Source organism: Seriola dumerili, unplaced genomic scaffold (genome assembly GCF_002260705.1).
Source record: "Seriola dumerili isolate Sdu_G_001 unplaced genomic scaffold, Sdu_1.0 BDQW01000003.1, whole genome shotgun sequence".
Classification (NCBI taxonomy): domain Eukaryota; kingdom Metazoa; phylum Chordata; class Actinopteri; order Carangiformes; family Carangidae; genus Seriola; species Seriola dumerili.
This window is the reverse complement of record NW_019174258.1, coordinates 18,260,883-18,286,962: the sequence shown is the minus strand read 5'-3', so window position 1 is coordinate 18,286,962 and position 26,080 is coordinate 18,260,883. Positions and strand designations below refer to the sequence as shown.

The 26,080-nt window shown below is 40.8% G+C and overlaps 1 protein-coding gene across 1 annotated transcript in view; it reads left to right on the top strand.

The window, feature by feature from the left end:
* Positions 1 to 26,080, top strand: part of LOC111221332 (ADAMTS-like protein 3) — a 229,564-nt gene that overhangs the window by 115,103 nt on the left and 88,381 nt on the right. The window contains exons 4-5 of the mRNA XM_022744695.1: positions 2,824 to 2,951; positions 18,928 to 18,973. Of these exons, the coding sequence (XP_022600416.1) occupies positions 2,824 to 2,951; positions 18,928 to 18,973 (174 nt within the window). The remainder of the gene's footprint in view (positions 1 to 2,823; positions 2,952 to 18,927; positions 18,974 to 26,080) is intronic.

Here is a 26,080-nt window from a genome sequence, read left to right as displayed (position 1 = left end):
TACTTTTGCTACATAGCAAACATTAGATTTAACAGCTGTTTACTTACCAGTCTAGAAGAAACGTTGTGAGTTTAGCATCAAACTTCATTCCATTCCTCACCGAGACCTGTTTCCAAAGCCGAAAAAAAATATTAACTCTTGTTTTGCGTCTATTTCTATCACTTCTTTTCATCTACTGAAGTTAACATGTTAACCAAGTAGCCCCAGTCCCCCTCACTTTCTGATACTGAGTCACTGTTGTGTCCAATCCACCCAGAAGAAGTAGCTACTCAGTGGATGTATTATAATATATATATTCTTTAGAGACTTTTTACAGTGTTGTGCTGTCTGGCCCCGACTTCCAATCAGGGTGGGAATATTTGGGAATCTCATAATTATATTCAAATTAAATTTTCAATTAAATAAACAGAAATGGGGAAATTGTTTTCAGGCTCTTAGGGCAAACCATTCAGTCCTGGTTTCTCTGCATTTTGCAATATGAAACATATTTCCTTTGCACAAACATAGTCTAGACGAAGGTCACTGCCTGACTAACAGAAGGGAAAAAACAGAGATATATGTGGGTAGCAGCTTTCTTATTCAAAAAGTTAACAGCAATAATTTGTAAACAGTCCTTTATCTGTATGAGGATTACAAAATGAAAGTGTAATTTACTGACTGAATGTCTTCTGTAGAAACAGGAGCTTGTCAGTGTTTTTTGGAGTAAGTGCTCCACTATGCTATGACTAACATTGTGTTTCAGTGTGAACCGTGGAGACTTTCATCAATGCTGACTCCATCAAAACCTGTTCAAAAAGATGTTTCACTGGTAATAACTGACCTGCTAGTATCACTAAATGAAAACTGAGAGCATCGACAAAATCAGTGGGACTCATCTTATGGGGAACATGAAGTTTGTCAGGATATTTCAGTCTGGTCCAGAGTGGTCGACTGATATGGTCACAGGTGTGTATGTAGTGATGTACTTGAAGTGAGCAATTGATCTGATCAAGATGTCAATAAAATCGTAGGAAGAGTTCTGTATTCTGAGTTCAGTCTATATTAAACTGTTCAGTCAGTAATAAACAGAATAAGGATGACTTTTGGTTTGTTTACATTAACATGTTAGTTACATCATTAAACAAGGACTAGTCAAGAGAAGTTACATCAGAATCAGAAGAACTATTGATAAGCCTTTGGTGTCTGTAGTAATTCTAGCTCTTGTCTGACAGAGGCAGCGGAGGAAGATGGGCAATGTTATTAAGAGTGACAACATCCACAGACAGAGGAGGTTGGGTTGGACATCAGTCATTAAACTTTAACACAGTAGATTGCTGTTTGTTCAGTCAACCACAACCGGGCTCATTCTCTGACCATGATGGCAAAGGTCCCCTAACCCAAGTAGTTATTTTAACCCAGACCACAATGATCTTTCTTTGATTAAGACGATTATTTTTAATTATTCATTTCTTTAACTTGGAGGACTTGTTAACCTCAACAGACCTCTGAGACAACATGTCCACTGTCTGTACAGAGATTAAACTAATATCAACCCTCTGATCTAACTCCTGGTGAGACAGTGAAACCTGATCCTCCTTGTGGCAGAGCATTACTATCATTATTTGTTGTTGTTTTCTCATTTGTCACTGAACATTTTACTTAGTGATGTGTTAAGCCCGACACTGCTAGTCATAATCTGAAGTATTGGACAAAGTAAAATTTGACCTGATGATGGTGTTCGGCACACGGGACCACAGCAGCTCTCAGCAGTCCATCCTATGACTGTCAAGACTATGTCAACCTGCTGGTGCCATGAGAGGAAAGGTCAGGGGTCACTGTGCATATATCTACCTAGCTGTGTCACAGCCTTCTATGCCTCTGTGTTTTTCCACTCCCCCTGCCTCTGTCTCACTCTCCACTCTGTCACACCTCCTAATCAGCCTCACTGTCCTCCCCTGTTGCCCCAAGCTGTACTCCATCTCCAATCAAGCCAGTATATATGCATCCCCGGTTCACTCGCATCTTGCTAGATTGTTCTAGTATCATGCAAGACTTTCCAACGTTCAGCTCTGAACTGACTTCCCGTTATCAACTCTGCTCATCCCTGACCATCCTGCCTCATCTCTGCCCCAGTAAACGCCTCAACCTTCTGTCCCCGACCACGAGTTCTGCCTGTGCACTTCCTGGTCCCCGTCTGCTTGTCCCTGTGGCTGTTTGGCGTTCTCCAGCTCTGACGTCGCGACGTGAGTGCTTCCCTGCTGGTTTCCTGATGGCTTTGATTAACCGCCTGCTCCTTCCTGGTTCGTCTGCCCTGCTAATTGCTCACCTGGTTCTGATCCTCCTGCTTCCTCGACGACGTCTCCAGCCTGCTCCCTAATGCACGGCACCGCCAGCCCCAGCTGTATGACACAGGGGAAAGTTTGTGGACCCGAGCTCAGTCACCTCGCTCCACTCACCTGACCCACGACTCTCCAGTCCCGGACCCATTCCTCTACCCCCAATACCCCCCTGTGTGTATTCTCTCTGCTGGTTCATAATTAAAGGTCATTACCAATCATACCTGTGGTGTGTGGTGCTGCAACTGGGTCCTACCAACATCCGTTACGTTAAGTGTTTAAACTGGTCCTTTAAACAAATGAGAGATATCCAACAAGCTCTGTCTTATGACCATAAACCCTTGTATTTTGTGGCTTTGTTTTTACTCTTTTCACTCACTCTTGTCTTGGTCAGTACAGTAATTCTCTTGAAAGAAACATGTGAAACATGTCAGTGTGGCTGGTGTTGCACCTGTGAATATGTAACCTTACTGAAGTGACCTCTCTGTTGGTGTTTGTCCTTCTGTAGGCCTCCAGAATGACCCGCTCAGATGAAGACAGGGACATCGGGTGGGACGCCTGGGGCCCCTGGAGTGACTGCTCTCGAACCTGCGGGGGGGGAGCCTCTTACTCTCTGCGACGCTGCCTCAACGGAGGGTAAGACATATTTACCATCTAACAAGACACAATTTGACAGCATCTGTGAAAGAGATGGAAATATTTTTTAGCAGAAACCTGATCATGAAAAGGAAAAAACAAACTAGAGCTGCTGCTCGCTATTTTGTAAAGACTTAAACACCAAACTGGTCAGAGCTCACACGTCACATTTTTCATACCACAAAATACATTAGGATTCATCCTCTTGGGAGGTTGTTGGATGGATGTCACAATCAGAAGAAACATTTGATGTAGCAGGGCTAGAGAGTGGCGATCAGTGGTGTGAAGCAGAACTCTTCAATGCTCTTATGAAGTTTGTAAAATATTTGAGTCTCTTTTTTTGATCAACAAGTTATAATCAGACAAAAAATCTCTTGATTACAGGAGGTGGACTTGAAGGTTTGTTTTCATCCACCTACGTTCTGCTCCTCTACACTCTCATTTACCCGAAGTGAGAGACTTGAGGTGTGAGAGGACTGTTTTGTGGAAAGAGCAGCTACTTGGAGGACAATGTCAAAAATGACACCTTTGTGATCAGAGGCAAAGTCTTTCAAAGTTGATAAGTAAAAACTAAATCAAGAGTATGGCCTTGTTCATGTCTGGATGTGATACATGCTGTTTAAAAATTCAGACACAAAGGTGTCAGTGAGGTTGTCCACATGAATACCAATACGACTTTATCATAGCTAAGAACAATAGATTAAATAAAGTCAGATAAGAATATAATTGGTTTAGGCCGATGATAAATAACTGTACAGCAAGCAGGGGGATCACAACTGACTGAGGACATGACAGTTCAAAGCCGGAATGGTTTCTCCACTGAGATGAGGCTACAGCTCAAATGCTTTTTAAGAGCCACAGCAATGCCACCTCCATGACCAGTGAGCCTGGGGGAGTTGAACATAGAGTTTGGGGGATGAACTTCAGTGAAGACACTGTCACCTGACATAAGCCAGGTCTCTGTTACAAAGGGTAGGTAGTAATAAAAATTATTTAACATCAAGGTTTTATTTGCTACAGATTTATGTATGGGCTAAATTAACAACCTTCTGATAACACATTCATTCAGTTATTGAAAGAGGGTTTTATACTACTGAGAACAGGTAAAGTGAACTCTGGGATTTGAAATGGAGATTCAGGGATGAAGTGTCATGTGGAGAGGACTGTATGATGCTGTCCTTATGCTGCAAGTTAGCTGCTAGCATTGGGCTACCTATCCTGTTGAAGCAGACTCTGTAAATTCTGAAGGAGAAATGATTCCAAAACAGGTCCAAATTTGTCAGTGAAACTTGTGCACTGTGCAGTTGTGGAGGCTGAGGATTCTGCTTAGAAGACCTGCACCAGGGAATAGGACTGGAAATAAAAACAGACTTCCCACAACTACTTAAAAAGCTGAAAATGTCATTGAAATTATTTTTTTTCGTTGGAGGATGGGAGTGAGTGCAACCCTGGGAGCTTGTCCAGAGTGTCGGTGACTGTGGCTCCAGGGAAACAATGTGTGGCTGCGTTGAAGAAACAGATGTTTCTGATTATGGATTCCCCAACTATTAATGTGGAAGGGGAAAAAAGTGGAAGAGGAGATAATGGCTGCAGATTTTCATGGCAGGAGGGAGAAAGATCTGTTCCACACTGTCTGTTGACTGAGGATGAAGTGTCCTGGTAAGTGAGTGTTGTGGTGAGGAAGCAACATCAGCACTGAGAGAATACTTCCCTGCTGGTTCTTGACAAGGAAAATGTCCAGCATCAGCTGGTTGGACTGGAGGGTCATCAGACGGGGGACGTGTAGTGGCTTGAGAGGCTCAGGAGAGGTGGTGAAGCAGCCCTGTTCAGTGTCGAGCAGGAAGAAGATCATGGACAAGTTTGAACTGAGATAGCCAATATGTTATGACTGGCCAGAGGCCACTTCCATGAAACTGGACAAGAGTTTTTCTTGATGTTCTCCTTAAGGATCTTTTTGTTTGCATTCTCATCACAGTTGGTAACTGGTTACTAGAGCGAGTGCTCAGCTTTTTCTCCAATCAATTAAAATGCAAATGTCATTTAACTAAAAACTGCTCGAAAAGCTGGACCTGCTGTGAAGATCAGGCTTTTGTAGGTTTGTTGTAGCTCTCTCACAGGGGTATGGTTTCTCTCAGCCACTGCACCTGTCAGTCTGAAAATTTTACGTCAAGTCCAGGTCCAATCCTATGGCTTGATGAAGGTCATTACATGGGCAGCCACAACATCGACACATGCATGTCATAAATGACAGACAAAATAAAAACATACACACTCTAAAAAGTGTGACTGGGCTCAATTAATATTTACAAAATAAATACTAGTAACCTATACATGAAAAAAATGACTGTGTGCAGTTTGGTATATTATTGTGTTGATCTAATCAAATTTGAGTCATTTATCAATTGCATTTTACTCATTTTTGTTTGAATAATATCTGCTGAAAATCAGTGAGTAGAATTTAATTATATTTTATCAGTAAAGTCAACAATGTCGAAAAATTAATAAATGCTACTCAATGGGAACTCTTTGGTTTTAATCGCCGTACACTTCCGCCCAAGGCGTTTGCGCCACACGAACGTTGATGTCTGCCACAGCCGTGTCGACTGCCATTTGCTCAAGGTAAGAGATTTTAATAACAAGACTTTATATCTATGTTGCCCCAGTAGTTGAAAATTGTTTTGCATTACCGTGAGTTACCGAACAAGTTTACTGGTAGTATTTTAAGTTTAATGTAGCTTATATCGTGATTCAGAGTCAGTCGGTGCTTCCACCCCTCCCCCACCTTAACAAGCTAGCTAACAGTAAAGCGAGACGGCGAACAAACGTTGTTGTGAGAGGTGAGTAAAAGTTAGATTTACTGCACTTCATGTCAAGTAACACTTTATACTCAAGTATCACCCCGTCAAAAGTGGCATATTCACCGGCTGGGGGTGACAGCGGTAGCTCCGACACATTTTTAAACACTGCGGCATTTTCTCGTTTTTTCTTTTTTTATACTTTGTCTGGAGTTATGTTGACAGGACATCTGATAATATGCTTTATGTGTCATGCTCTGGTCTTCTGGATAGAGGCTGGTGTGTACATCGGCACATATTAATTATCCAAATGACTTAAAGCTATTAATTTCTTCCTAGGTGCATAAAGAATCAGATCAACACATCAAGACCATAGGTATGTATTGCACTTACTAAATACATGATACTACATTTCACATACAGTATATTGTGTAAAGGTTTGTTCACTGTTTTGCAACACCATGTTGATAACTTAGATGTAAAAATCATCTTTTTATCTGCTTTTGTTGGTTAAGCAAATTTGATACAGTTTAATCTGAAGTTCCAACCTGAATTTGACCTAAACCTAAACTTTTTAAATGTACAAGATTGAAAAAGAACCAACGCTAAAATCAAAGGTCCTCGATTTTTATGTGTCACTGTACATTATGTAATTATTAGCACTATTATTGAAGTAGGTTACTATTTATACAGTTATACTTAATAGGACATTTTTTTCTCATTATTTAGTTTTTGCCTATGGGATGGCAGTGTAAGATCTGCAAGTCTTTGTCTGCTACAAAAGGGAACCTACTAAAGCATTACAGACTACAGCACGCAACATTTAGTCGTGGGCAATCTCAGCCATGTCTCCATGGTGGTTGCCCTTGCACATTCAAAACGCAGAGTGCGCTTCACACACATTTGTCCAGGTACCATGCAGCTAAGGAAAGTCTACAGCCAAATATCATCTCCACTTTTAAGTGTTTAGTTTGTGATTCTAGTTGTTCTACTGAGAAGGACTTCTTTCAGCATATTGGAAATCATCTGAAAGTCCATGAAACTGTCTTTTGTGTATTTGAAGGGTGCAGTTTTCTGACAAATATTTACAATACATTTCTGAAACACAAAAGCAGAAGACACAAACCCTATTCTCTGAGTGATTTTAAGCAAGCTGTGTATGAGAGACACTATAATCAGACAGCCAACGTCTCTGATTTGCCAGAGGCCACTGCTGATGAGGGTACTAGTGTAGATGGTGATCCGGAATGTGCATCATACCTAGTTCTGAAAAGAATTGTCTTGCTTCTGCTGAAGCTAGAGAGCATATGTAATGCATCTGCGAGGTGCATTGATGCCTTGGTTGAAGACCTTCACTTCATTTCATCTTCAGCATCTGTTGCTGTTGTGAGAAATACACTTGATTCAACATTGAGATTCAATAAATGCACTGTAGACCAGGCCATTATAACTGACTTGGCAGAACAACTGTGCAGCTTCCATCCCATTAGTACAGCACTAGGAGCAGGTGGTGCTCTTAGTTCAGCTTTTAAGAGAAGAAGGTATTTTAAGGAGCATTTCCAGTGTGTTGACCCTGTTGAATATATTCTTGATTTTCAAAAGAACAAGACCTTTCAGTATGTGCCCATTCTCAAAACTTTGCAGGAAATTGTGAAGAATGAAGACGTTGCAGAGGGAATCTTATCCAGGTGTTCAAACAGCACTAGATATAAGTCAATTTTTGATAGAAAATTTTACAAGCAAAATGATTTTTATGCTGGAGAAGAAACACGACTAGATGATTTTGAGGTGTGTAACCCACTAGAGACATCAAGGAAAAAACACAAAATTACAGCCATTTATTGGATTTTGGCAAATTTGCCATTTGAATTTCAATCTGAATTAACATCAATACACCTGGCTTTACTTTGCAAAGCTGTTGATGTCAAACAATTTGAATACAAAGTAGTTTTGGAACTACTCTTGAAAGATCTTGTCACTCTAGAAAAGGAAGGAGTTTTCATTTCCAGTGCTGGAAAAAGTATTAAAGGGACAGTGCACTGTGCTGCAGCTGATAATCTCGGTGCACATTCGCTCAGTGGACTAGTTGAAAGTTTCACAGGGCCATACACGTGTAGGTTTTGTCTTGGACATTCTTCCAAGTACCAGATACATGAAGTGCGAGGTGGAGCATTTCCACATCGTACAAAGTAGGACCATAGTTTGCATGTACAAACTGTTAAAGAAAATCCCAGTTTAACACATTTCTTTGGTATAAAGCGGTCATGTCCACTGACTGACAAATTGACTCACTTTCACTTTGTCTCTGGGTACCCACCAGATGTACTTCATGATGTTTTTGAAGGGATTGTTGCAAGGGAACTGGCATTGTGTATTCAGGATTTCACTAAGAAGAAGTACTTTAATTTAACTGAACTTAACGAGTTATTTACATGTTTCCCCTATAAGGGTTCAGACAAAACCAATAGCCCTCAGAAAATCCCTCAAAATTACATAACTTGCAAATCTATAGGGGGAAATGCTCATGAAAACTGGGCCCTACAAGGTTTGTTGCCACTCATTGTTGGTTCACTGATACCTGAGGTGATTCTGCTTGGCAGGTTCTTCTGACTTTAAAAGACATTATTGAACTGGTGGTTGCTCCTGTTCATACACTTGAGACTATTGCATACCTTGACTTTAAAATATCTGAACATCGGGACAGATTTTTGGCAGTTTTTCCAGAAGAGACACTGACACCCAAACACCATTTTTTGGAACACTACCCTACATTGATTGAAGAATATGGGCCTCTGGTTGGTGTATGGACTATGCGCTTCGAAGCGAAACACAGCTTTTTTAAGAAAGTTGTGAGGCACACTCACAATTTCAGGAATGTCTTGTTGACCCTTTCAACACGACACCAGATGATGATGGCATGCCACCAGCAAACAGATGGTGGAAAGCAGGCACTGTGTGTTACTACAATATCTGAGGTGCCTTTAAATATGCTGCATCCAGACATACAGGAAATCTTAAGAGAAACATCACCACTTCTGTCTGCTGTGCTGTTAGCCAAGACTGTCACCTGTTATGGAACAAGGTACAATGTTGGGATGATCCTGTCCTATGGCTCAACAGGCGGACTTCCTGATTTTGCTGAGATCATTCAGATTGCTATTTTGGACAACTGTGTACACTTCATTGTAAAGTTACTAGCTGCCTGGTATGAAGAGCATCTAAGATCTTTTCAGTTGGAGGACACTGGGAAAATGGCACTTTGGGAGCAGCAGAAACTTGGTGATGTCTACCCCTTGGCTGCATACAGTGTGGGAGGAAAACGCGTGGTTACACTCAAATGTCACATCTGTTGTTCGTTTTAGGTAAATGACTTTACTGTAGTATTTACTGTATGTGTGGTCTAAGCATCTGCTTCTGTTTGTTGATATTCTTATAATCAGGCTGGCAGAGATGGAGGAAAAACTGCGAGTACTCATTGACGACCGAATTGAGAAGCTGGTCCTTCCATCAGGAATCCCACCGACTGTGGAGGAGCTGAAAACTACTGTGAAAGAGAACTTTGGAATTTCTGAGGAGTTCAGTCTTCAATATTTGGACTCAGAATTTGAAGATTACTTCACTTTGCATAAAACTGACCAAAATAAACACAAAGACACTGTAAAGGTTTTCTAAGCTGCCCCGATTGTTAACTTGCAAAAAGTTGATGAAAGTCGAGACATTTCTTTTGGTCAACAGTCAACAGACTGCGACTCAGTATCTTATGCAGAGTCATCTGCATCAAATGTACAGTCCTCTGCTGGAACATCGTCTTCACAGGACACCATTATCCTGCCTAGACAGAGAAGCACCACTGAACAATGTCAGCCATGTCCAAAGCAGTTCCCCATTCCACAGTTTGCATATGAGACTGAAATGTACCTTGAAAGAGCCGATGAAGACTACAGAAAGAGTGGAACACGTCTGACTGCCTCAAAGGTCAAGGCAGACATATTGGAGAGGCTGGCTGAAACTATATATACATATACAGCTTATCCATCAGGTGCACAGATATGTGATGTTGCTGAGGCACTTGTCAAGAAATATCCTTGTCTGAAGGAACCTGGCTCCTTCTCAGGTTACTATGGCTGGCAACAAAGCCTCAAATACAAAATGGCAAATTATCGCACCAAACTCAGAGGCTACAGTGTTCCTGAGGTGATGTGCAATGCCTTGAAGCGCAAGAGCCTTGCAGACCGTAAATCTGCAAAGAATGTGAAAAAGCCTCGAAAGGCAGAAGTAAACTACCTCCCACCTTACCCAGCAGGAGAGGATGAGGAAAGTCAAGAACAGCAAAGGATTCAGTTGCTAACTGAAGTAAGGAAAAAAGACAACAAATTGATCAAAGAAACAATGGCCAAAACCTTTGCACACTGAAGACATGAAATCGTTAACCAATCACCCACCATAGAGGACATCAAAGCCAGATTGCCAGCTCTATTTGAGACATCTAATGTGAGTTACAAGTGTATGGTAATCAGAAACATTCCTTTGCAACTGTGAGGGGTCAACTATTTAAATATAGTTTACAGGTTACATCTTTTGTCTTTTAGATCCAGGATGAGTTTCACAGAATCACAACGGTGCACCTGGAATCAAAGTTCATGTCCAAGCTGGATGAATACTCTCCCAGGCTTCTGAACCTCTTCCACTCAAAGGGCGGGACCATGGGATTGAGGTTGCAGACGATTCTACTGAAGGTATCCTAAGTTTGGCCATATTGTGTTTTTTATCTATATTTATATTAAATCTGCAGGAGGAAAGTTAGCCTTTGACTGTCCATAAATTATATTAAAGGTGCAGTGTGTAGAATATAAGTGATTTCTAGAACAAAGGTCTTGGTAAAAATGGAATATAACATTCAAAAGTAAGTATCAATTCCTATTCAATCAAATGAAGATAAGGGCCGTTGTGTTTGTATTATTTGAGAAATAGCATTTTAATCTACACAGGGGTAGGGGACCTTCAGAGGGGCGGCCATGTTGCACTGCCATTGCTGCCTATGTGTGGTGTGTTGCAATCTATAATTTCACCACAGGCAACTGGACTTGTATTTGTCTGTGGAAGACGTTTCGCCTCTTATCCAAGCGGCTTCATCAGTTCATCATGTATTGGTCTCTCTAGTCCGCACTAGTCTGATTAGTGCAGACTAGAGAGACCAATACATGATGAACTGATGAAGCCCTTCCACAGACAAATACAAGTCCAGTTGCCTTCGATTCAATTTGAGAGAGAGATACTCTGCTCTTACCAGTGTATTTTCTGTATAAATGTAAATGTACCAGCTGCCACTCACTTCTATTTTAAAATAGAGTTAGAATGATATTGCTTCTTTTCCTCTACTGTAAATTTGAAGGTAAAACCAGCAGCATATCTTATCATAAAACATAGAAACAGGGAAGCAGCTAGTTTATCCAAAGGTGACAAAACTCACCTACCAGCTCACCATATGTTCAATGATAAACATAACATTTACAATGTTTTGGTTTTATGGGAATTTCTTTTCCAGGACCAGTGACTTTTTGGAGTCATAGCTGGTCCTCTGAAAACCTCAGTTAAGACAGGAAGTGTTTTTTAAGACTGGTCTCTCAGACAGCACATAAAGGATCATTGACAGTGGTTTCTTTAAGTCTAAGCCTCCTAGTGTTAAAAACTGTGCCATATTAATTTATGTTATTTCAGGCTCCTAGCAATCCTACCATCAACATAACAAGAGACATTGTCATCCGGTGTCTGATGTTGTACCTTGGGGAATCTGCCCATCAGCTCTTTAAAGAGTATGATGTAAGTTGAAATGCATGTCATATCTCTCTCTCTCTCTCTCTCAATCTGTATTTATTTAGGACCATCTCCTTTAGCTGTACAGTCTAAAATACAAAATGTTCTTGTTGTCTTAGGATGCAGATGAAGACAGTGTGGCACAGGATCTTGCTGTACAAGGGATGAAAATCTACAGCATCCAGACGAATCTGCCAGAAGGTACAGAGGACATCGGAATCGTGATAGACGGAACAAAGGTTCTGACCACTCTGGATAACTTTCCAAGGGCTTGTGCCAAGCTCATTGGTTTGACGTATACAGTGAATCTTGCCTATCCCAAGGAGCTCAGGTACACTTTTGAATCCTTTCAGAAACTCTTCCTCGAGCTGGACTGTTCAAAGCTTTCCCCGAAGATGAACAGCCTCGAGAGCAAGCTACTGGCTTAAGAAAGGGACCCCTAAATACAGTGAAGTGCTCACTAATTCTGTGCTGCAGTTAAGTGTTCAAGTCTTGTTCAGAATGTTATCCATACTCATTTGAAGGGTGTGATGTTATACTTTGGACTTACAACTGGCACAAGCAATTGTTTTTGTAGCTTGTTATTCCAGAAGTAACGAGCAAATGATAATGCTGCATTATAACCAGGACAGTGAGAGTTGTGTTTTGAAAACACAAAGCTTCTTGATGGACTATGAACACTTTGCCACCAGCTTAGGACATATGGATGCCAGTGACACAGTCCACTTTGACAGAGGCAAAACCAGACACTCCTCTTGTTTTTTACGATTTTCGGTTCTTGCATCACCACCTCACAGCTCCATTATGAAGATGGACAATATTCTACTGGGTCTTTATCTCTGTTTTGTGCCACTGTTAGTGAACACAAGCTGTACTGATCTGACACTGAGGAATCTACCTGTGCAATTGGCCTGCCTCAAATAGCAAGTGCCTTTGTTTTGCTCCAGAAATATTTTATCGTTCTGCTTGCAGGCCTCAAAGCTCCTGCCATTCTGGAAAGAAATTTTGAAAATATACATATACATCTGTTTTATCTGATGTAGTTGTTGATGTTTCACAGATTATGGATGTTTACTGTCACATGGTTTACTTTGAGGCTTTGTCTGAGTTTCAGTGCTGCAGTTAATTACTGTTCAGGTGTGTTCCGAAAAATGCAATTTGTCATACTCATTTCAGGGGCTTGCTGCTGTGATTCTGTTATGTACACCAGGGATACATATGTTGCAAGTTTTTATAGAGGAATTTGATTTGGACAAATTAATGATTTGAGTGCCATTTAAGTTAGTGATGAACCAAACAAAGTACCTGACCTTTAACCCAGACTTGAGTCAGTCAGCACAGGGATGTTTTGATTTCTTTAAGCTGTTTAAAAACATATTGGCCTCAACAATTTCAGTTTTCATATACAAATTTTAAAGGCTTTTTTGCAGTCTGAAAACACTACCATAATATAAACATCAAACCTTGAATTACACCCAAAGTCAATTGAGCCTGCAACGCCCACAAGTGATAGGCAGAGGTCATAGGTCATTCTGCATTTCAGAGAAATTTATAGATCTCTTTCATCTTTCCTTGTGAATTTCCACTTCATAATTAGCTTTGATCACAGATTGCCAGCATACATATCCCTATTGTACAAAAGGTTTTGTCTGTTTTTTTAACAGTCTTCCTCTGTATTTCTTTGTATTTTGGTATTTCACACAGAACATCTTTTTGAAAAATGTTGAAAATGTATGTGTAAACAAAGTTGCACAAATAAATGTAATGTAATAAAACCTGCTGTTTTCCTACATATGGTAATTTGTTAACTGACCTTCAGTAAATTCTTGCAACAAGAAGGCGTGATATTAAGTAGACAATAACATTAAATAAATTTTAAGTCATGTGGTACCAATTATAAGTTTATATAACTTATTTTATTTATTGAATCCAAATCATTCTTATCCAGATATTTAGAAAGATAGCCTCAATTTCACCCATAAAATTAGTAAATATAAATCAATATCATCCAGATATTTAGTAAATAAAAATCAATTTCATCTAAATAATTAGTAAATAGAAATTAATTCCACCTAATTAATTAGGAAATCTAAATCACTTTATTGCAGATATTTGGTGTATCGAAATTATTTTTTTTCAGATACCTAGTAAAATATTAATCAGTTTTTCCTGTAAATTTGATTCGGATTTACTCAACATTCGCTATATTATTAGTAAATCCAAAATATTTCAACCAATGATTTCATTATTTTGTACTTAATAGTTTTGTTTTAATTTACTTAATTAAATCAATAATTTTTAATCAAAGTTGAAGTAATTAAAATCTATTCAATTATATTAAGTGTCACTTTGTTGCCTTAATTTTTTTAAGTAGACAATGGTCAAACTTTTCTGAGTGCAGTACATAAGAACGAACATATGTAAATGGTATTCTACTGACTGAAGTCTTTGCTCAGATGTGACATTACAGCAACGTCACTGAAATGACAATGAGGGAAGTAAAGGAGCAGCTCTCTGGGCCGGTGTGGGTGGGATTCTGGGGAGTCAGTCTTGGTTGGGTGTGTTCCGTATGTTCCTCACACTGATAAATGCATCAAATGTATGGATTTCAAATCTCAGCTGTTTTTTAGAAGTCACCATCAGGCTGTGTGCTCGCACTGTTAGCTTGTCTCTGCTTAGTGATTTGTTGTGCTGTGTTGCTTGTCCAGGAAGTCATCACAGCCAATCTGTTTCAGACTGGGCCATGCGGCATCATTTTAGAGCCTTCTGGCAACACATTTGTCTCCATTATTTCTGACTTCTGCTCATCCTCACTGTCTCTCCCATGCCACTGCTGAAATCTTGGCAACATAGTCATATGTTTGAACTTTTCTACTACATACACACAATATAAACCATGGAAACAGTAATGCACACAGCAGAACCAAAGCTTCTTAATTGGCACCTTGTGGTTATGAGTTGGAAGGAGTGGAAGTAAAAGAGATAAGAGGAGTAAATACACCCTACAAACTGGCCTGGGTTTTTCTAGAGGTAGTTTTATGGTTGTGCTTTATCATGTTTGGGCCAGTGTTGCTTCATTGAATGTTTCCTGTGGAGGACAGGTTTTCTCATGCAGGGTTTAGAGTTACCGTTGCTGAGACAGATGTTCATGAGCCCTGGAAAACCATGTCAACTAAGGCTGTAGAATTCTGCTCATCCCACCCTATTTTCCATCATAGATACTGACTGTAATAATCAGGTCACAATGTTGTTCCCCTCATAGCTCACTCAGGTTATTGTAAAGTTAAATAATAGACTGAAAATCATGTATGATACTTTTTATTTTTGTTTTATCTAAAGCCAGTGAAAACCTATTCTACATATTTTCTATAACATAAAAGGGAGTTTGGGGGTTATTCCACTGATCTAGTGTTGCTCTTCAGTAAAATATTGTGGGGGGGACTCACAACCCTGCAGGCAGCTGGCCACGAACACTGTTAGATGTTGATATTTGGTTGGTTTTAAGTTGTTATAAAGGAAACAAACGTCCAACGTCTTCTAATCGTCTCATGCCAACATCTTGACATAAAGACAGATATATATATATATATATATGTCCTCACAGTTTCCATGGTTTGAGATTTGGTGACTGTGAAGGTCAAAGCATATATTTCACTCATCAAACTATTCAGTGACCCCTTGTGATAAAGGTGATCACGCAGAACAACTTTGTATTGATTTCCTCTAAGGACCATACCAGTGAAATACCCTCATCATCATTTTCATACTCATCAAACCGTTCAGTGACCCCTTGTGCAATGTGGGTGAGGGCATTGTAGTCCTGTTACCCAATTATTTCCAGACTCTGTGATCAGGGTCACAGTGATCAAAGCTACACACGGTCTCACCCAACCCCTGCCAGCCTTCAGAGGCTTCAAACTGTCCAAAGAGATGCACAGGTTTATATACTGTATACACAGTAGAAGGACAATGGTATATGGCTACAGTGAGATTATCCAGCTTGATCTGTAATGTTCAACTCTTACACACACACTCACACACAGAGAGACGCTGGCTTTCTGTCAGGGCCTGGTGTTTCTTTTGGAGTGCAGTTTGTCCCGTTGCTTTGCCTCCTCTGGTGCCAGATTGTGTCTTTCTCCCCTTTAAGGGTCCATTAACTCCGAACTAGCTCTGTCTGTCCTCATAAAGCAACAATCCAAAAGCAGGGGAACTACCCGTCTGTGACCAAAAGCATCAACACTGTTCCACTCTTAATTCAGAGATGACAAGGGTCTACAGGTAAATTGTTGCTAGGTACCATGCTGAATCATAACAGACTAGTGAATGATGCTTTTCTTAGAAGATGTTGCTTTGACCTTTTTTACAAAGCTCTTTCAGGGCAACATTTAGTAATTGTCAGACTGCACTTCAAACATGCTACTTTGTTTTGAGTTTAATACGTTGCTCTGTAACTGTCTGGGGTGCTGGAAAGCTTTACCTTTTTATTACTTTTTGATCTAATAATTAACTGAACCCAGTGCACCCTTTAACCCAGAGCACACAACAGTCACAGCCCTTCCTCTCGGAGTTGGCTTAAATCATTGAAAGCTCCTGAGAAGCTCAAGTTTCAAGTTTATTCAAGTTTTTCAGTGCAGCGACAGTGACAGTGCAGGGACAGCAACAGTGACAGAGACTGTGAAAGTGACATGACAGAGACGGAGACTGTGACAGAGACAGACACAGTGACAGAGACGGTGACAGAGACTGAAAGTGACAGGACGGTGACAGAGACAGTGACAGACACAGTGACAGAGACGGTGACAGAGACTGAAAGTGACAGGACGGTGACAGAGACAGTGACAGACACAGACACAGTGACAGGACGGTGACAGAGACAGTGACAGACACAGACACAGTGACAGGACGGTGACAGAGACAGTGACAGACACAGACACAGTGACAGGATGGTGACAGAGACAGGACAGTGACAGAGACTGAAAGTGACAGAGACAGGACAGTGACAGAGACAGGACAGAGCCTGTGAAAGTGACAGGACATTGACAGTGACAGTGACAGAGACTGTGACAGTGACAGTTCATTGCAGTGACAGGGCAGTCACAGTGCAATGACAATGCAATGTCGTGACAATGCAGTGTCAGTGCAGTGATAATGTACTGACAGTGGATTGTAAACAAACATGTTGGCATCTATTGTGCAAACTCTAGTGCAGGTTTGATTTAGAAGGTACTAATGGACATGACTGAATGTGACAGAGTATATAACTGTACATGGTTGCTACATGATGTAAACATGGCTGGCAATGTTTTACTGAGAGGTAAACTGGGACATAATGTTTATGCTAAATGTCATCACAAAGGAATTGTCCTCAATCCATGTGTACTAGAAATATAGAATTAACACATCAAACAGATCGATCTGGAACAGAGGTATTTGATTAATAAGTCGATAAATGTGTCTACACAGAGCACGAGACAGACGAGGCAGGAGAGGAGCCCCTCCCAGCAGATCATCACACAAGACAATGGTCCTTTTAACGTCACTGTTGCAAAAGTCATCCTGCAGGTTATCCAATATAAATTCATCAGGTTGTTTAAAAGATCAGCTCTACGATTTAAAAGGAGGAGAGGAGAGGAGCAGAATCGCGGGTTGACAGGCGGAGAGAAATGCAGATCTGGTGTGAACAGCCAGACTGCTGCTCATGAGACGGAGTTGGACTGGAGTTGGACGCGGCTACCTTGCGTGATCTAGAGATTCAGCATCTCCCAGCAGAAACAGATGGAGAAAAGACCTATTGATGTCAAAGTGACATTATACCAGCAACATTACATAAAACTGACACCATCCACTATGGTTTCTATGTCTAGTCTGAATCTGGAAATGACACAGACATGAAAAAATATAAATATATTTAATTATTTTACAGCTGTATGTGGAAACAGTGGCATTTTAGTGACGTTTTCTGTCAAAAAATAAATCAGAAATTAATTTATGATGAAGAGAAATCCAACATTTCAGTATCCTGAGAGATAGAGCTGCAGCAGCAGAGACACAGTGAACACACACAAGATTTTCTGCAGCAGCTTAGCAATGTCAATCGCCATGCAATGCAGGCAGTGTGTTCCCGGTGTAAGTCTGAGTAACAAGTACACAGTACAGGCACAACAGATAGCTCAAAGTGACAAAGTGAAAAACATGGTCACTCCAAAGTTAGTTTACAAATGCTAGCAGACAATTCCATCTCTATATAATCTTGCTTTAATGTAATTAACAGTGTTAAATAACATGCAGTTTAAAATCAGTTCAAAAGAAGTAATCTGACTCATGATGGGTGGTGTCCAGTTCATCTGACACGATTGTTGGTTGTATGAAAGGAGCAAGATTCTTGTCATTTTTTTTCCCTCTTATTGTAGCACGTGGCACATTAGTTGTATCCTGTATACAGACCAACACTGTTGTGATGTCAGTGTTGTGGGTTTAGTGGAAGACTAATAGCCATAGCTGTAGACATTCCCAGACCCTGAAAACACAGTTGACCCACATCCACACACAAACTGTTTGTCCAGCCATGGTTGAGTAGTTCATGCATTTCAACAGGAGAAATCTATTAATTGGTTAATTAATGCTGGCTGTTGTGTCTGTAGCTGGTTCAGCTTGGAGCCTCTCTGCTTTCTGTCTGCCCTGAATGGAAGATTAGACCAGACCTGCTTTACACTGGCATGAATGAGTTGCTACCAGTTTAGTCTCATGTTATTGTAAGCCAGCAGAAGAAATGTGCACTTTATGGCAGTTAACACACAAACACACACAGATTGGGTGTTGTTATTGTTGCTAACAAGGTGAAACGGGTTTAACAGCGTGTCCATGCTGTCGCGGGGAAAGGAACGTTCTGCTATGGCACATAACACACAGGGCTCAGTGTGTGTGTGTGTGTATGTGTGTGTGTGTGTGTGTGTGTGTGTGTCGGTTCAATTTTGCTTGACATTTTGGGCTCTGCCAGCTGGATCTCAGTGAAGTGCTGAGATGGCTGTTGGCTGGGTAATGTGTGCTGCAGGTTAGTGTGCTCTAACCTTACAGGTGTGTATGTGTGTACATTGCACTTTAGGAATTTACCTGCCGGTCCTCTCCAGAACAAACTGAGCTCAACAAAGTTCAGGGTGAAACAGTAGGAGACATGAAATGGAGATGGAGAATGACATCACATACAGCACAAGACTAAAGAACATACAGCCTCATGAAACTGCAGCATGATTTCACACATAGGCACATGTGTACATGTAAAAATATTAAGTGATCAATGTCTCCTGTGAGTGAGTCACCTGTTGGTTTACAATAGTGATGACATTTTTGATGTGTGTTTTCCTTTGCAGAAGCTGTGATGGCAAAAACATCCGCTACAGAACCTGCAGCAACACGGTGAGTCTACTCTTCATTACTCATTGTTAATGTTGCTACATGACTTTAGATTATATGTGTAACATGAAGATAAAGGCTGGTATTTGATTTTCTGTTTCAAATGTCATATCCACACCTTTCAGAAGGTGACATCTGTATGTGCTTTAAAGACACTTTCCACACAGGAACAGTAGAATCAGCTGTTCAGCTGATGTTTACCTTCAACTTACAAAGCCATCTACTGGCCATAAAAATTATGACTGTAGTCCATTGTGAGGAGGTCGTGGTCACAGATGAAACGTTGCTGCTGTTGAGAAGAAAGCAGTGCAACAGCCTGCTGTGAGCACATCTCACAGCTGGAGAGAGGGGGCACAGCTGGGCTTAGTTGGCATCATGTGGCATCCAATAGTAGCTGGTTGCTAGGCCCATAGATATGTTTCAGTGACTACAACATGATTAAACCACTGACGGAACTGTGGAGGCAATTTCTGATCTCTGCTGGGAGACTTGTGCTCTTTGTAGACTCACCATCCACCTCGACCAGCTCTTCCACTGTGGTTAATATATGTAGCACTTCATTCACTGAATAAAACAAAAACGAACACATGATTGGGAAAACAGTTCAGTAGTTTATAAATATAATGTCTAGAAGACTGAGTTGATTTAATAGACATGTACATATTATCTTTGACGGTTATTTTTATCAGTTTATAATTAATACTTTTCAATTTCATAATTCAGAATCTTCCGACAAGCAACTTGTGAAGGTGTGTAGGCTTATTTCATAGTGTCCAGATACATATTTAAAGTTATAATCTGTAACTTCAGATGATACTACAAATATGTTATGCACTGTGTGTGAAACATATACCCACATACACCACAGAAACATATACAGCCTGACAGTCGTCTCACACCAGTTTAATCAGAGGAAGACAATTGGTTTCATCTGGATTCTTAGTAAAACTTCAATCACATCCGGTGGGAAATCTTTCCTAGCATAATATTTATCTAATCTCGCCCCTCATACATGGAGGCTGAGTCTGTTTGTAGGGCTCCATACAGGTGTCTGGAGGAGATGTTGCAGGCCCACAGTGACTGAGTGAAGTTGATGCATCACACTGGATGTGTCCAGTTCAGAGTTATTGGCTGCCAGTGTCTCTTATTGATCAGAGACAGCTTTCAGTCCCAAGAAAAAAGCAGGTGTTAACTGCTGTCAGCTGCTCCCTGATCCCATATGAACCACAGAAACACAGGTGGAATCCAATATTTTATGAATGACTTTAAAATGTGGTTTGAATTGTTGACACAATTGCACCTCTGACCACCGCCCACTCAAGTTCCCACGTATCCTGGCCAAGCTAGAAAAACTTTATTCAGATTTCTTTTAGTACCAAGTTCATTAATTGGTCAGGATGATCTACAGTATATCTACCGATTCATTGGACACAGAAAACATGTCCGCCAGGTACACAAAAAATCAAATGTCCATGCAGAATTTTCAGTCACAGTTAGTTTCAATTTGGACTTGGGCAGAACAATTTATTGAAATATTATTGAAATCACAATATGGTCAAGTGCAGTATCCAAATCACAGGAGCTGCATTTTATTTGATAAAGGTCAAATGTGTCACAACAGACCATCACTGTTGCAATATCGACCAACATAATCCAACATAATCTGGACACTGCTTAAGATCCTAGTCCAGGGTCCAATGAAGTCCTGTCCTATTGGTTTGGTGCTATTTCATCATTCATAAGTACTGTAACGGTTTGAGTTATAAAGACTACTTCACTATGTGCTGCCTATCTTTAGATTGTCAGGTGTGTCAAGGCTTCACACATTGTAGTAGCACCCAAAGGGGAATGAGAACGAATACTTTCCCATTGTCTCTAATCACTGGATGAATAATAACAACAATTTATTAGTATCAGTGACATCAGTCTCAGTTAAAAAGGTCTTGACGTTTGCTAGAACCACACCGACTCGAGAGCAGGTGTTCCCTCGTTCTTGGCCTCACCTGGCTACAACAGCTCCTTCCCTAACAACTCTAATGCTACTCCTCTCTTCAGGGCAGGGACTAGTGTATGTGACGTATTACAGAATTTTTAATTTCAGTAGATCAAGACGATCTACATGGTTTTATTCAGTGCAGCAAATATACAGTGTTAAAGCGCTAATTCTGTGTTGGAACAAGGGAATAATTCTGCCTAAAATTCCTCGAAGGTAATTTCCTAAAGATATTTCTTCATAAAGTCTTCTTCAGTCTTCTTCAGTCATTTTCAGTCTTCCTCAGTCTTTAGTCTTCTTCAGTCCCCTTCTGTCTTCTTCAGTCTTCAGTCTGCAGTCTCCTTTAGTCTTCCTCAGTCTTCTTCAGTCTTCAGTTGTCAGTCTTCATTCTTCTTCAGTGGGCAGTCTTCCTCTGTCTTCAGTGTTCCTCAGTCTTCTTCAGTTATCTTTAGTTTTCTTTAGTCTTATTTAGTTTTCTCCAGTCTTTTTCAGTCTTCTTCAGTCTTTAGTTGTCAGTCTTCAGTCTTCCATAGTCCTCTTCTGTCTTCCTCAGTCTTATTTAGACTTCTTTCATCTTCTCCAGTCTTCTTTAGTTTTCTCCCGTCTTTTTCAGTCTTTGTCACTCCTCTTCCGTCTTCTCGAGTCTTCAGTCTGGAGTCTTCAGTCCTCTTCAGTCCTTTTCAGTCTTCTTTAGTCTTCATCAGTCCTCTCCAGTGTTATGGGCTCCGGGTACATCTCTTGTTGTTATTATGTTTTATTGTATGGTGCAGTCGTTCCTTTTGAAGTAAGGCTGGTCTACCTGTCATTCGCTGCTCTGGAAGGGATTCCCCTCTGGTCTACGCCTCTGGACTGCTCCTCTGTGTCTGTGCCCCAGTGTTCCTCATTTTTGGCTGGTCCCTACCCTGTTGCAAAGGTGGTCCCAGCCGCCTATCACAAGCCTGCCTGGTCCCGTCCTCAAACAGATAAAAGCCGCGTCGTGGAAATGTCAGGGCGGCTGTGATTTTATCTGAGCAGTCCGCCTCTGTGCCTCTCTGTTGGAACTGTTCACTCGAGTGATAGTTAGCTCTAAAGTTAACTTCAGTCGTTGTGGTTATAATTTGATGTTGACTCGTTTGAGGCACTAGTTCAGTGACATTGGGATCATGGGCATTACGGTTTAGTTTAACTTGTTTATTTTCCTGTCTATTTTATTTTCTGTCTGGCAACACTAGCTTTATGGCTAGAGTGTTTTTTGTTTTAACAGGTAAGATTGGAGCTAGGGTTTTTATTTTCGTTTGTTTTCTTCTGTAGTAGTGGGGATTGGTCGGGTTAGGAAGCGACTTTGTTTTGTTTGTTTTATGATTTGGCGCCACCTGCAGCTCTTTCCCTTTGATTTTCACCTCATGCGTTTTGTGTTTGTAAACTGTTTTTGGTCACTAAGAAATAAAAGGCAGAACTCGCCTGCAGTCTGCAGTCTTCTCTCTTCTTCTGTCCCCTTCAGTATTCTTTAGTCTTATTAAGTCTTCCTCAGTCCCCTTCAATCTTCTTCAGTCCTCTTTAGTCTTCAGTCTTCTTTAGTTTCTTTAGTCTACTTCAGTCTTCAGGTGTCAGTCTTCCTCAGTCTTTTTCAGTCTTTAGTTGTCAGTCTTCAGTCTTCTTCAGGATGATGATGAGAAAAAAACTCTCCTTCAAAACATGAACTAAAGCAAATTTACATTGTGGATCAAAACTTTGATCAGGTTGTTGAATGAAATGTCACAGCCACGAATTTCGAATGATGTGCTGACAGAGTGGCAGTGGCAAGTCCTTTTAGCTCGTAGTTTTTAGTTTTTTTTCTTTTTGCAGTATATTCCTGTATTTTTTGTCGATTGACAAAATCAACTAACACTGTCAACAGTGTGTGAAAGAGCCGTCCCCTGTTGTAATACACATTGTAACACTAGATGCTGTGTGAGTTAGTGTAGAGTCTAGTCTGCCCTAAGTCCTACGAAGAAGAACAGCTTCCTCCAGAGTTTGAAGTTACGCTACAGCTCCGACTAGCATCACAGAAACAAAGATAGCTGAAGCTCCTAGAGAGTGATCTTTATCTCCATCCCAAAGGACCGCTCCTGACAATTCACCACATTTAACAGCAAAGAAAAGAAGCAGGTGTGGCTTTCCACCACTGAAGACAGCTCTTGAGAGTAAAGAGATGTGGTTTGATCGAGCTCACAACTTTTCTGTCAGACTGGTGAGTAAAATCTAATGTTGGTCTTTAGCGAAAAGTATCAGTAGTGCAACTAATGACAAACTGTACTGACAAACATTTCAGGTGGCATAAATGTATGAAATTGATGTCGACAGACTCCTGTTAAGAAGTTTAGTAGAACTTGCCTGTTCCTGCCGCCTGTTGCCCAGCTAGTTACGTCAGTAACCTTAGACTTATTTTATAACTGATTACTGTTACGAGGTCAGGCAGGATTGAAAGTTCACTAGGTCTTTACATTTTTGAGGAGATTTCAGCATCCCTTTGTCTTTCAGGACCTGAGCCAGTACAGACACCGCCTCCGCCTGTCCCATCAACACCAACGGCAGAGAGTGTACAGACACAGTGAGGAGGGTCGAGGTGAGTAAAATTCATCAATCACTTTTACAAATAAAACAAAGAGACTGTTTGATCCAGAACCAGTGGGTTCAGGATCTGCTTCTTCCCCTCAGCTGTCACCCTGCTCCACTCTGCACCACTTCTCTATACCACTGTGATTAAATCAGAGTCACAGTGTATACATGTTCATACTGCTGATTCATAATTCATCACTATAACACTGCCTATATCTCTATTGTTTGTTGGTTATATAGTGTCTACATTGAATTCTTTTCATACCTCTTGTTTTTTACTCTTCATTTCCTTACATTTACATTTCCTAATATTCATACTGTTACTAGTGTTCACATTGTGTATATCTCAGCATATTCATGCCAAAATTCATACTGTATTTATTTTAGCATATTCATATCTATCCTCACTATTTATTATACACACACAACAGACCTAACATGTTTGAATATAAAGAGCTTGTATTATCTGAACTAATTGTCCTATCACATGTTTAAGCAACAAGAGGGAGTAATGTACTGAATAACAGCATGGCTGTGATTCAGTCATAGGTACAAGGCCGCAGTACAACATCACTCCATCTCGTGTGATATTGCTTTTATACAACAGTTCTACAAGTGCCATATTGATTAAATAAGCAACAATAGATTATGATTAGTTTGTTTATTTCATCATTTATTTGCCAACACCAACACAAATAGTTCCGCAACTGGACTGGTACTGAACTGTTGCTAAGCAACACAAACATTTTCCGGACCAGCACAGTGCACACTAGCTTGCTGATTTGTTTACACCTCACCTCAGGTGTGCGCTGAAGTATCCAGGCTTCTTCCCTTCATCCTCTCCTGACAACCAGACATCATTTAATACAAATGTTATTTCTGGAAATAGTTTCACCTTTGCAAAGTTTGTTACAATCTAAGACAGATAACGACCATAAATGTAACGCTGATTAACAGTTAATAGAACACCTGTGAAGAGGAGTGATACATGTGGTTAAAAGTCCCAGTGCTGTTATACTCTATAGCAGCCCTCATGGAATGACTCACGTCCAATGAAATTACTTGGTCAGAACTAACAGTTGTATAATTGTCTTTATCAGGACCAGAATTCCAGTCCAATCCTCCCCAATGATGGAGCACCTGCCTTTCCTTCTGCATCTGGCCTCATCAACCATCAACAACCACATTACAGTAACAACTTGGAGTATTATCCCTGCACAGAACAGATATTGTCCATACTGTGATCTTTTGCACATCCTGCCCAGCAGTTTTGTCATTCTAAAACACTTTTGTATATAGTTATAGTATTTTTGTGTAGTATCTTTGTCATTGTTTTATTTTTATATATACATGTCTTTTTTACTGTTGTAGTATTTTACCTTTTTATTGTTATTTCCTCCTCCACATTTATTTATTAATTTTTTTCATATAAGTATATTTTATACTGCACCAAACACCAAGTCAAATATCTTGTAAGTGAAATCCTACCTGGCAATAAACCTTGTTTTCTGATTCTGCCTTTGTGATGATGTGATCATCTCTTCCTCATGCTGCTGTTGGGACTTATTCAAGAGACCAGATGTTTCTTTGCTCCACTGGACAAAGGAACTCACACCCCACAGTTGCTCACTGTTCACACCTGGGGATGACCCTTCCCCCCACGGACCTCACTGGCCAGCCAGTGTGGGTCAGCGTGTGACATGTGACCCCCAAGGGTGTCACCAAACAAAACCAGATCTTCTCTTCTCTGTCTTCTCGGCTTGCTCTGGAGAACAGCTCCTGCTCTCTCCTCTCGGCTCCTCAAAGGGCAGCAAGGCCCGAGCCCAGGTCAGCTCTGCTACCTGAGAATCCAGCTCTCTCGCCGGCCTGCTCACAGCAGCCTGCAAACACTCTTCTCCTCAACAGCAGCGACCTGCTTCGGATTAACTGAGAGTGAACCAAATTCTCTTCAGAATCAGCAGCTACGACACAAGGCCAGCTGATTTTCCGAGCAACAGGAGTCATAGCAGAGTTAGCGTGGAACAGCTAACTCTGTGAGGAGAACAATGAGATAACAGCAAAGCAACACAGCCAGACAGGACTTTACTCCACCAGGAAGCCTCCCAACTCACTGGACAACACTGGAAAGGACCTCTTTGTTCCAAGGACTGGGTAACGTTAACTGACTGGGCCTAACCTTTCCCAGCACAGCATAGCACAGCACAGCATAGCTAAGCGGCAGAAGTCTTAACTTTGTTAATGTACTTGTTGAATAATGTCTTGTTGTTGTAATGTTTGCTTAGGTTGTGGTCAGTCATATAGTTAATCGAGTACTCGTATGTTCACACACATAGCAATACGTCTCAGTTCTAGAACCTGCATGAAGCTAACCTCCTCCCTCTAACCTGGTACCTTTAGATTATATGAGCTAGGCTAACAAAGAAACTCACACCTTCCCTCCCACACACACACCAGGTGGTCTCAGCGGCCATTTTGAGTAGTTTCTTTGTTTACCGCCATCTTGTGTAGTCTTCTTTGTTCAGGTCATGTGGTCACAGTGA